The sequence below is a fragment of the Parathielavia appendiculata genome (genome assembly GCF_033297405.1).
Source record: "Parathielavia appendiculata strain CBS 731.68 unplaced genomic scaffold N657scaffold_1, whole genome shotgun sequence".
Lineage (NCBI taxonomy): Eukaryota > Fungi > Ascomycota > Sordariomycetes > Sordariales > Chaetomiaceae > Parathielavia > Parathielavia appendiculata.
This window is the reverse complement of record NW_026944220.1, coordinates 759225-772074: the sequence shown is the minus strand read 5'-3', so window position 1 is coordinate 772074 and position 12850 is coordinate 759225. Positions and strand designations below refer to the sequence as shown.

General features: G+C 44.9%; 2 protein-coding genes across 2 annotated transcripts; both read right to left on the bottom strand.

The window, feature by feature from the left end:
* Positions 1-8267: 8267 nt before the first annotated feature.
* Positions 8268-8693, bottom strand: N657DRAFT_11020 (uncharacterized protein). Its single transcript, XM_062785778.1, has one exon. It carries the CDS (start codon positions 8526-8528, stop codon positions 8373-8375), a length of 156 nt encoding a protein of 51 aa, XP_062652051.1. The 5' UTR covers positions 8529-8693; the 3' UTR covers positions 8268-8372.
* A 153-nt stretch (positions 8694-8846) lies between these two features.
* Positions 8847-9180, bottom strand: N657DRAFT_695344 (uncharacterized protein). The gene has a single exon (XM_062797312.1). The coding sequence runs from the start codon at positions 9130-9132 to the stop codon at positions 8911-8913; it is 222 nt and encodes a 73-aa protein (XP_062652050.1). The 5' UTR covers positions 9133-9180; the 3' UTR covers positions 8847-8910.
* Positions 9181-12850: the final 3670 nt, after the last annotated feature.

Genomic DNA, 12850 nt, shown 5'->3' with positions numbered 1-12850 from the left:
CCAACACCCCCTGGGACCCCTTATGAACCACAAACACCATGGGTCTCCAAGACGCCCCAAACTACCAACGAGGCCCTTTCGCAGTCTGCCCTTATCAAGGATCAGATTGTGATACACCAGGGAAGCTCTCCAACTCCAATCTTAGCCGCTGTCGACCAGCTTTTGAAGGGAATGCAAGCAGTTTCCTATCGGGTTATCCTTTAGAGGCCGAGGTACGGACACTTCAGGAGGCCAACGAAGCACATTCCAAGCGCCGCAGAGCCAAACGGACGCGTCTCCAGGATAGTGGGGCTATTAATGGAACCCAAGCTAGGGAAAAAATGGCAGAGAAGGGTGTGGTGGAAGAGGAAGGGCGCGTTGAGGAGGAAAATGAAGGTCCATCAAAGAGGCGTCGGACGGGTTCGCGGCTCTGTGGCATCTGCCGCAAGACTGGCCACAATGCAACGACATGCCCAGAGACTGGAGAAATAGATAGCTCAAGCGATTCTGAGTAGTTTCAATTGATCGCATCAGAATTTGGTGGACTTTTGGCAGTTTGTAGTGGTGTGGTCTAGAAAAGTGTCCCGGTCGATGGGGTGTCCCGCTCGATGGTGGACCAAGTTATACGTATATCAATACTACTTCTAGATGAAGGTTGACTTTAACTATCAGTTAGCCAGAAGGATAGACCAATATAGGTAAGTAATACTAATCCCCTGGATATTCCACCAAGGCCGATGAATGGTATACCGGAGACTTATAGTATATCGTGAAGGTCCAACGAGGCAAGGTTTACGCGTAGCCATTGAGAGTATAGCCGATGGTATATTAAAACGCATAGATAATAGGGATCTATATACCGACGCTATATATACAGTACATGTCCAAAAGTTTAGAGCACCCCACACTAACCGCCAGTCACACGGATTTTATCGTTGTAACCGAAGATACTTATCGTTCTATAACAGCTCACCAGCTCAATTCTAGAAATACAGAGATATACAGTTCAGAGCCCTAATTCCAGCCATTAATATTTTATATACCAACCCCTAGCTTTCTTGACTTCAGCTAATCGCCGGGGCGTTGAGTCGACCAGCCTGTCAATCTAAGCTAGTCAATTGACTACCAACAACACCGAAGACATCTAATAAACTCAGCAATATCCACGTGCTTTTTCTTGCGTAAATAGTGTCTGGATATTCCTGCTTGATCCTCCATTTTAACAGAGCCTATATATGCTCAATAGGGATAAAATCTGGGTTGTAAGCAGGCTAGTCTTTAAGGACCTCAATCATGTGATTCAGGAGCAACTCGGTCGAGGATCAGGATGTACAAACCCGGTCGTTATTCTGCTGGAAATGCCTCGCACTGTCGTAAACTGGATGAGGCCCTTTCCGGTGCTGTTGATAGCTCTGAAAACCATATCGCCCTTTTTACGGTGGGTGATAGCTAGGTTCCATGACTTTTCGGTGAGTTCTCCCCCTTAACCAGATTCCTACCTAGATTATGATCGAGATGGTGCCTTTACTATAAGTTTATATCTTGACGGAGTTCTTATCCCATTTTTGAAAAGGGAACCGGAAGACCTAATTCGTTGGGCTACTTTTATTCTGGCAGGACGGTCCATCGGTGAAAACAGTTTAGAGATTGGTTATTTAATTCAGGAGTAACTTCAGAGTCACCTAAGTACATATATTACCACTTCGAGATTCTCTAAACCAAAAATACGTAAACTAATATCTGGCCATTGCTATAGCTTTTGTCCATGGAAATCTCTTTTGTTCAAGCTACTTGCGTATTTGATGATGGCGGAGAACTTGGTGTACTGTCGATCGAGAGATCCGAGCATCAACTGTATCAGTGAGCAGTTGTTTGTTAAGACAAGGCTTCCACTTTGCAAAGTTGAATGATATACCGCTTCTCCCGACGTGTAGGAGTCTCCGGCCGGCCAGTTCTAGGCTTGGTTCTCAAAGGTGGTAGAAGATTTGAAGCGTTGAAGTGGTAGTTGGACTGCACGACGACTGATGGAAAACGCGTTGGCAACAGCTGTCTGGCTAGCCCCTGCTGCGGCACTAGCAATGGCTGCACGTGCAACTGGAAATAACTTCTGGCCAGGTTGAAGGCCAACCGTCAATTTGGCACAAGCTCGGCCAAGTTGAACATGCTGGGCTGTAGTTCTGTTGGTTGGAAGGTTGATGATGATGGTGTCGTGTCGCGATGCGAGTTTAATCAATGTGGGGTGCTCCAGACTTTTGGGCATATACTGTATAAAGCATATACAGGAGAAATCACCTACTTCTACGAGCGATAGGCCCCGATAGAAGCATATACCTAGATCCATAATCCAGAAGAGAAGGATATCAGACTCCTATTAGGAATGCAAAAACAGTTGATAGTCTAGGAGTATCAGGCGGTAGCCGTAGACAATATAGAGTTCGAGGGAGACGCCCCTCTATTACTTAGGGCGAAGCTAGAAAATAGCTTAGGACCCTCTAAGGGGCCTATCGATGTTTAACGCTATAACGAAAGCGACAAGCCACATAGTATAAAAAGAACTAGCGTAAACGATAGGCTTACTACGACCTCCTAGTAGGCGAATACGAAGTAGCTGCTATTAAACCGGATAACCAGACAATAAGCTCTGGGTTACCATATACTAGAATAGATTCTGTGACGGCACGGCCCAGCGGGTCCGAGGTTGGACCCGCTTTCCGACGTCACATGCCCTGATTGGGAAGGTGTGGATGCGACCAATCAGTGCAGGATCAATGTGGGTCACTGAGCTCAAAAGCCCTGCCCACAACGCAGGAACGCACCGATCTCTCTTTTTACTCTCCATAGCTGTTTGTCTCGTAAAATAGACCTACTGATCCAGAGGCTCACCCTCTTGTACACAGTAATCGTTCCCGTTACAGATTCCAGGCTCTAGCGCCAGTGGATAGAGGATCGTAGCTCGACGTATTCGTCAACCAATTAAAAATTCTATAGAGATTCAAGAAGGAGTCGTACATTCTCCAAGGAGCATTCGAGACGTAATATATGCGATGAGAAACCGAACCACTCGACCATATGGTAGAAGAAAAACCACCTAGGTAGTGTTCGATCGTAAATTAAGGGCCAAGGAAGGAATAATCCTTAGAGGTCTAGAGTATACGGATTTATAAACCTTACAATATTAGTTGGAGGGGACCAGGCCACCTACGACCGAGAGATACTCCGTTATATTCGACTGACTCGAGAGGAAAATACGCGAAATAGGAGCTATATATAGGCGGTATATACGACCACGCATAACCTATGGGCCTACCATTGGGAGCGAGTAGGTGGAAGGATACTACAATACGGTCTGGAGGAAGCGGCAGACAATACAATTAGAATAGAAAAGCAAATAAGAAAGTATCCGTTATCTCGATAAACGATTATAGAATCCTTGAACTCCAGGAATAGGTTCTAGGGTTGCGGTGTTCAATATAGCTGGAAACGACAAGTTTCGTGCGAATACCGAGGATACCTGGCGGTCAAACAAAGAATATAGAAGGGTTGCCAGTTTATAAACCTTCGGATGCAAGATCAAGTTAAGAATAGTGCCTAGTTGAATGTCATTAAGATAAACTACACCAATGAGAAGCAGGATATAGAGTTTAAAATTATCTCGAGGAGAATTTTCGTCGAAGATATATTCGACCTTCGACATCATTAGTAAGCTACCCAGTTTATTGTATTTTAAAAAGGATTGGAAGCTACGTATACACGTGTACTATCAACAGCTGAATGATCAGACGGCGAAGAATCGGCACCCGTTACCCTTGATTCCAGACTTTAGAATTAATTGGCAGGATCACAGTGGTTCACAAGTCTCCATCTACCGACAGTATACATATATATATATTAGGATCGAGGAAGGGGATAAATGGAAAATAGCGGTCAGAGCACCCTATAGGCTCTACGGATACCTCTCGTTATACTATTCGGTTTGCCTAACGGCTAACAATACTCTAAGCGGTCGCTTATTATATAATTAGACCATGCCTCGACAGATTATTGTCTATTATCTCAATAATATCCTTATCTTCTCAAAGATACTCGAAGAATATAAGCGATTCATAAAGCAGGTACTTTACGCACTATACCAGTAGAAGCTCTTAGGTAATAAGGACTAATGCGAGTTCTACGTTAGGCAGATAGCCTTTCCTAGGCTTTAAGATTTTGCTAGGAGAGATAAAAATAGACTTAACGATGATACAGGCTATCAAGATTTACTAAGGCCGAGGAATATAACGGAGGTCAGAGGATTCATCGGATTCACCAACTTCTACCGGATGTTTTAAGAACTATGGCAATACTACACAACCCTGTACAATCTATTACAGAAAAATACTGATTTGCAGTACAAGGAAGAATATAACTAAGCGTTCTAGCGGATCTATAACACCATCGTCGTAGTACCAGTACTTGTATTGCTACATCCGAGGAAGCCATTTAGTGTCGAAACCGATGTATCAGACTCTACGGTTAGCAGGTAACTTACAGTAGCTAGAGTGACGAAAGTAGCAAGGTACACCTAGTTGCAATCTTCTCTAAAATGCTAATAGGACAAATAGCTCAACTACCCTATCTATATAACAAGGAGCTAATAGCTATCATGGAATCTTTCAAAGAATAGAGACCCTACCTTAGTGGCATAGTACACCTAGTCCAGGTATATACGCACTATAACAAAACTGAATACTCACCACTACTAAGAAGCTGAAATGAGGATAGACCCGATAGCCAGATGTTCTACCCGATTTCAACTTCGTCACTCACAACAAAAAGGGGTTTTAAAACGTACAAGCAGACGCGTTGAGCAGACAGCCAGATCTCTTGAGATACGACACTGAAGCTCTATCCCTAGAGCAACAGGATATATCACTTTGATATCCTTCCTAACGGTAGAAGATTACGACGACCTACGCTTCCCTAACCGCGAAAGATCTCGATATATAGAGCTATAACCCCAAAACGTAGACCAGTTGCTACGATGAAAACCGCTCTCAACCGTATAAGGATCGCCACGCAGATATACTTGGAAGAAATCAGGCAGTCTTCAGGGAGCAGCGTCCAACAATGGTTGGGTGTATAATGAAGGACGAGCAGGAGGAACTCATCAAAATAATCTATAACTTAAACTCGAAAGATATACGGGATTCGCTGGACTATCGCGAAGCTTAGGTAAACCTACAATTCCCTAGGATAAGGCGAGGGAGTTAAGGACGTTATAGTAGTTACGACCTCTACAACCGAAGTAAGCAAGCGCGATATAACTGTAGGGACGCTTACAATCATTGGCAATTATAGAACGACCATGTAACTAGGTTATAACGGACTTTATTATCAACTTACTACTCTCGATAGACTAGCGACAGGAGTAAAGTATGATAGTATACTCACCATAGTCGGCCAATTCATCAAGTAGGTATACTTCATCTAGTATGATACGGTACAGTCGGCAGAATAGCTTATAGATATATTCTACCAGTATATTATGTCAGTGCAATAGCCCGGAGGAACCAATTTTTGTAGTCTTAGCTTGCACTGAAAGTTTATATCTCGCCCGCAACCCAGCCAAAACAGACGGAGTTGGTACCATTAGAAAGAACTCGGAAAACTCTATCTAGTAATAGCAGTTCTACCTGCGCGGTAACCTCTGCATAGCCGCGCAGGGTACCAAAATTAGGGTGCAAGCACCCACAGTATTGAAAATTCTTCACATATACATACGTACCTGTCCGCACACTATATTCCAACCTCGACCAAGCCACTCTAACAGCCACAACGCCGAAGTCACTCCCATTCGACCTACCCTATACGGTGGGGGTCCAAAATTCTGGATCTAAGCTGCCCCGCACCCCAAACCCTTCCATTTACCTCAGCACTTAACAAAGGAAATCGCAGGAACTACAAATCTGACGAGGAATCTAATTGTATTTGCCAGAAGCCTGGGTTTTAAGCTTCAGTACCGTATATACCGCCCTCAAGCCATTTTAACAGCAGCCAGCCTTCTTGGCATACTATCAATCAGGCCGTCAATATAGGCCTGCGGCATAGCACCCCATTTCTCCTTCAAACACGCAGATGGATTTTCGATATTGAGTTGGTTTCGCTTAAGTGCCAGAGATCTGGGAAGGTTCTTCGCAAATAGCGCTTTATCTAGGCCCAGACATGCTCAATTGGGTTTAAATCAAGACTTTGAGTAGGCCATTCGATCCAGGAGATAGCTTGAGAGCAGAGCCATTCCTCCATCAAATTTACAGACATGAATTTTCGCATTGTCTTGCTGGAAATGCCGTGTTTCGTCGTAATGTGAAAAAAGGCCCTCTTTAAGAGCATCTTGGTAGGATTTAGCCGTATATCCTTGGTTCTTTGCAGTCTTATTGCGAACCATCACAACAAGGTCGCTCTCCCCCCTCCTCTAGATCATTCCCTATACCATAATGGTAATATTCACCTTCACATGATTTCGGAGGTTGACGAATCGAAGGTTGAACTTCTCAGAAGGGAAAAGGAATACCCAGGCAGTCGGATTTGAGGTGCTATTTTGGCAAGAATACTCATATAAGAACATGGTCTATTATAGTTAGATCCAGCCAAAACAAGGCGAGACTTTAAGCTATAACCCTGGAGGAACTCTTCGAGATTTTCGAGCTGGTTGTAGGTAAAGTCATATCTATCCTTTGCTACTTCGTTTATCAATGGAATTCACTTTATTTCTCTCTATTTGCGTATGTTGTGGTGGCGGAGATAGCGGCAAATTGTCGAGTATGAGACAGGTGTCCCTGTAACGTTAAGGAGTGCCTTTTTAGCAAGCTTCCTATTCCGTTTGATGAGAGTTAAGATATACCGCGTCTCTCTTCTTATAAGTACATTGGGCTGCCCGCTACGAGGTCTGGAATAGAAAGATTCGTGAGTTTTAAAGAGTTGAACCGCACCTTGGACGGCCTTCTTCGATACGCGAAAGAGTGACCCGACCTCGCGCTGGGTCCGGCCTGTGGTAATGAGCGTACAAATGGCAGCGCAATACTCTGGCGATAGCTCCTGGTTTGGCTATCTCCCACTCGCGATGTTGGCTGCGAATCAGCTGAATTGAGCGTCATGACGAGAAATAGTGGAAGGTTGAAAAAAGATACGGCTCAATTGGTTTAGCATCTTTTTCCTCCCTGGGTGGCAGCTGGGCACCGAGTTGTAAACTCAATATATATTCTGCAAATGTATATTAGCGTGGTTTGGATCAATAAGTAGTCGGTACTAGAAAAAGCCCTTTTTAGCGACTAGATTGAATTCTGCTATTAGTACTCTCAAGACTTTCAACGCTGGCGGCTATTTGGGCTTCGGTAGGTTCAGGAGTATCATAATGACCATTTATAATAACGCTCAGCGTTTATATTTATCAGCGAACAAATCGTCGATATACAGGAGCTATCGAGCTGGTATAGCCTTGTCGCCTCTAGCAGAAAGGTCTCTCTGGGTTAAACCGCGATAGATCAATGAGTGCCTTCTTGCGGTTATATGGGCGGTCGTCATCAATACTGGCCGGTTTACTTCCAGTTTCCGGCTAAGTACGTCTAGCATTGCGTTTGCCAATCCTAGATAGTAAACGATTCTGAAGTAGAACCTTGATAGGAATTTCTGACTACCGAGTATAGCGTGGTATCAGCTGCTTGGTCGTTATGAACGTCTAGAGGTTCTTATAGTCGGTGATAATGTCGAATTGCCATCCCGCTCTTTCCAATTCCAGGCGCTATTATTTTAGTGCCTCGATAATCGCTAACATCTCTTTGTTATACATATCGCAATTACACTCCTGAGCTGAGTGCTTAGTGTCACGGAACCATAGTAGGTCTGGGAAGATAACTGCGTTGCTCTATGAAGAGGAAAGGAAGCTATGGATGGATCAACCTGAAGCTAAGTGCAATGTGCCACGTGACCTAGGGATCGGCGGTCCAGTGCCGTGACACTTAGCGCTGAAGTATACTACTAGGTGCGTTCACCATCGTCTACCTATTATAGGAGGGTACCGCCGGCCCACTAGTATGAAGCGTCAGTCTCTACTATAGTCGGCTTCTCCTAGTTCCAGACCCTTAATGCCAGTACGGTTGAAAAGCGGCGTTTAAGCTGCTCGAACGCGGTTTGACAGGTATCGGTCTAGTCCTATAATGCCATCTTCTTCGTTAGTTTATATAATGGTTTAGCTGGCCCTAAGAGATTTATAATGAACCTGCAGCGGGCTGAGCCGTAATGGCCTCGGCAGACTCTCGGCCAAAGACTCGAGATTCGGTGGACTTCTATCTTGTTCGATATCGGCGCACAGGCCAAGGATGTGGAGGTATAAGACGGCAGGTATCTCGCATAGTCTTTCACTCTTTTTCTTCTTCTCTCTCCATTCGAGACAAACTCGTAGAGTCGTCACCAGCTAGTTGCAACATACTCCTGGGACCGTTACAGAACCTTCGATAAAAGTTAGCGAAGCCTAGGAACCGCATAGCTGGCGCCGCGTCTTCGGTGGTTCCCATAATATCACCGCTCCAACCTTATCCAGTATCTATTTTCATACCGCCGGGTGTAATAATGATCTCTAAGTACTTGGTTCTCTCGGTATAGAGCTCGCAATTACCAATGTAGATTTAGAGGCCTATGTCAATCATCCGCTTAAGCACCTCCCATATATGCAAAACGTGGTCTTCCGGTCTATAGAGTAGACTAGGTTATTATCAAGATACGCCGTTATACGAAAGTTCCTACAAAAACTTTTTCCGCACCGCTTTTTTTAGTTTTGCCGGACAGAATTACCTAGATAGGCCTAAATTACCCCGTAGGTTAGGCATTATCAACTCTCCTTCTTACCATTTTTCCAGCTTCCTACCTGATATTGCCACACGTGCGTAAGCACTTGTCTTAACGGCTTATTCTGAAGCTCGATAACGCAACCATTGAAGCCATCGCTGGTTTAAAGCCTAAAACCGTCGAATCCATTGCTTCCAAAGCTCTTGAACGTGGCTTTGATCCAACAGCCAAGCCCCTGTCATCAAGGATATCCATGTGCAGGATGCACCCCGACCTGACCGTCCAAATAAGCAGAAAGCATATGAAGATGAAGTCCTTCAGAAAGTGCGGCATGACCGGTTTGGCCCTGAGATGTCATGTGCTTTTATCTCCGAGCAGCTTGGCAATAGTGTCTCACCAATGACAGCTTGGCGGATTTTGCGGGCAGCTGGAATGAAGAAGACTAAGCCGACACGCAAGCCTGCCTTGACCGCGTAGATGAAGAGAGAACCGGTTTCAGTTCTGTCTTCTTCATAAGGACTGGATTCTCGAAGACTGGAAGCGAGTTATTTAGTCTGAAGAGACAGCTGTTGTTCTCAATCATCGTCGAGGCGGCTACCGTGTTTGGAGGACCCCTCAAGAGAAATCCGTTAAGTCATGTATTCGAGAGAGATGGAAAGGATTTGCCGAGTTTCAGTTTTGGGAATGTTTTACTTATGGGGCAAAAGGACCATGTCATCATGTCTGGCATCCTAAAACAGCACAAGGGAAGAAGGCAGCTGAAAAGGACCTCGAAGAGATGAACGCTCTCCTTGAACCTACTTGAGAGAAGAGTGGGAGCTTGGAACAGGGATGCGCCGCCTTGGTCTTCGAGGGCGTGATGGCAAGCAACCTAAATGGAAATGGGATACTAAACATGGCAAGCTGACTCGGAGACAGGGGACAGGTGTCGATTGGTATCGCTACCAAAAGGAGGTGGTGATAACCAAAGCTCATCCCATTTGCGAAGAGCTGTGGCCCTGATTCCCTTGTCCAAGAAGACTTGGCTCCCTCGCATGCACATCGTGCCCAAGCAGCTATCTACGATACTGCTTGTGTCGCCCGGCTTGTGTGGTGTCCTAACTCGCCCGATCTTAATATGATCCAGTCTTGTTGACCATGATTGAAGCGGGTGGCCACCAAGAAGGGAGCTCCCCAAGTTAAAAAAGGAAGTACAGCACGTCTGTGAAAAGCTTGGGAAGACTTGGACCAGCCGTGGATACAGGCTTGTACTGAGAGGATACCGTTCCATATCCAGGAGGTCATTCGCTTGGAAGGAGGCAACGAGTATAAGGAAGCCGGGCAAAGGACCGTCGTCAGGATGTTATTACTGGGCCGGCCCAGCAAAATAGGCTAGATACGACTATGGTGTCAGTCAGCCAATTTGGCGGGTTAGGTATAGTGGCTTACAGGGCATGTGGTCTTCGCCAAGAAGGCGGTGTGAGAAAAATTGGTAGGAACATCCGTATACTCGTTAAGAACGTCGTATAGTATATCGTCGATAACTGCTAGAAGGTCGCCGGTGCGCTCTATAGTCCGAAAGGGGTGACCAGCGATTGATATAGGCTAAAACGAAAGATGAACGCAGTTAACCACTCGTGGCCTTCCACGACGTAGACACGGTTAAACACTACTATAATATCTAGCTTAGTGAAGATCATTGCTTTATAGATAGAATCAAGTATGTTCTAGATTAGTGGAATAGGGTAACGGCTCTTCAACGTTATATTGTTAATCCTGCGATAGTCGACGTAAATAAATATACCACCTCTTAGCATCTAAGCTAGCAGAATAGACGACACGGCTAACGACTATAACGGTTAAACGAGTCCTTTAGCGAAATTGTCGTCCAGCTATCTAATTATAACGCGTAGTTCTAACGGAAAATGGACTATTCCACGCGTTCAATACCTTCTAGCTTAGGCAGCAACTCAATCTTATAATTATACGATCAGTACGGTAGTGAAGTGTCAGCCTTCTAAGGTTATAGCTGTAGCTACCTTGATAGGTTAGACTGCCGCTACACGGCTGGGCTAGTGCCGAACCATCCCGGAGACCACTGTGACCGCTATAACCGTTGGCGCTCTCGTTGTTATTGGTTTTAGTGCGCTTGCGGCATTGGGCTATATAGTGGCCATTATTACTATGATTAAGGTAAAGACCCTCTGTAATGCGACGGCTATACTCTGCTAGGTCGAGTCTCGCCACTATGAATTTTATGGCGTCGAGGTCTATAGGATCGCCGGTAGCGGTGGTCAAGCTACTATTGTTATAATTGTTGCCACCTAAATTGCCTGAACCCGCTGTGTTATCGTCATGTATCTTACATATATACTTATCGGCCTCTAAATTCGCCGTTAGCTTCTGGCCTATATGAACCTAGCCCTGACAATCGTCGGTCTCTACGGTATCGAACTAGGCTTTGAATAGGTCCTTTATCTTTTGACTCATCTTCTCGCAGAAACGGCGGACGTAGGTAGTATTATCCTAGCGGGCTATATCAGTAAGATTCGAGTATTCCATTAGGAAGTTGGTGAATCTAGTATAATCGCCTTCCTGCTCTTAGGACCTTTAGTTCGCTCTTAGCTAGCTAGGCAAGATCCAAGGTAGTATAGCGCTTGGCTAATAGTCTATAAAATCTATGCGGGTATTCTAAGTCTTGTAGTACGGTTCATATAGGTGAGCCATTATACTCTCTATGCTGTGTATAGTTGCGTCTACAGCTATTCCGATCAATATTATAGTAGTATATAGGATCTTAGAACACTCGTTTTGTAATTCGCCCGGGTATACGATCCAAAGAGCGATAACCTGATTCTTCTACGTATGGAACTGCTAGGTATGATTGGTAGAGTCCTTATCGCCGGAAAACTTCTCTAGGTACGGCAGAGCAGTAGAACCGCTACTTAACCTATCGCTTAGGCGTATATCGTTAAGCAACGTAGCTAGCGACCCTATCGTCAGAGGGTGTCACTCTACTTACGCCGTTATTATTGCTACTGACCCGGGAGCAGAATTTCAGGTGCCTTAGGATTCCTCGTAAATGCCAGATTAACGTTGGAAACCGTCGTCTAGGCTCCTTTCTGACCGTTCTAGTTGTAGCCCAACGCTTCGCTCAAGAATCAGACCTACGCCTATAGCGCATACTTCTCGTCAAGCAATCTATCATAACGAACTATATAGCCGACTGCCTCCGCCTTCATCATACCTTCTATAAGGTGCAGGATCTAGGCTTCGACTATAATAGGCCTACTCGTAAGATAGTCCTTACAACCCTATACGACGATGCTCCCTATAACCATAGTAGTAGTAATTTCATTCTTACAGTTACTGAAGTACTTCTTCAAAATAGGACAAGTCGCGTTGTTCAGGTGCTCAATCATAGCCAGCTGCATATCGCCAATTCAGGGGGGCCTATTCTCTATCTCAATGTCCGCCATCCTAACGGTTACCCTTATCGAATCCTTGTTTCAGATGTATAATACGCTTGTACCGTCTTAGCTCTCTTGATCAATTAGCTCAGTTGTGATTTAGTATATGTCGATCGTTGCTAAAATCCATGGTCTTTGCTATATACACTTTCAAATCGAATCTAGAAAGTCGCTGAAAACCGCTAAAAAGCTTTTCTGAGCCTTTAGTTGTCGAAATGATCGCTACACAATATAAGCTACAGGTGCAACTAACTATAATGGGGTATAGGAACTAAGCTTATATATCCTCTAGTATTATTGTGGTTACATAAGGAACTAAACTATAAGCAGGGTGCAGCCCTTAGGGAAACCCTATAGGAGGGGCTGCGCACTAACCACTAGCAAGCCCCATCACTAGGCTTGCCGACTCCCCACTAAGCAACAGGAATACAACCCTAACACTGGCACGGGAAATGCCCGTAACACTATACTTAATTAAAGTCTTGGTCAGAGGTAGTAGTATCAGAGATATCGCTGAGATTTTTTCTTAAATTCAAAAAGCATTTGACGGCAAGAGCCTAAGCGTTCTAGTTATAAATTGTAAGGACTAGCTAGCCGGGGCC

Excerpts from the sequence above, each read along its gene's own strand:
- N657DRAFT_11020 (XM_062785778.1), bottom strand. The coding sequence starts at position 8,528 with ATGGGAACCACCGAAGACGCGGCGCCAGCTATGCGGTTCCTAGGCTTC.
- N657DRAFT_695344 (XM_062797312.1), bottom strand. The coding sequence starts at position 9,132 with ATGCCGCACTTTCTGAAGGACTTCATCTTCATATGCTTTCTGCTTATT.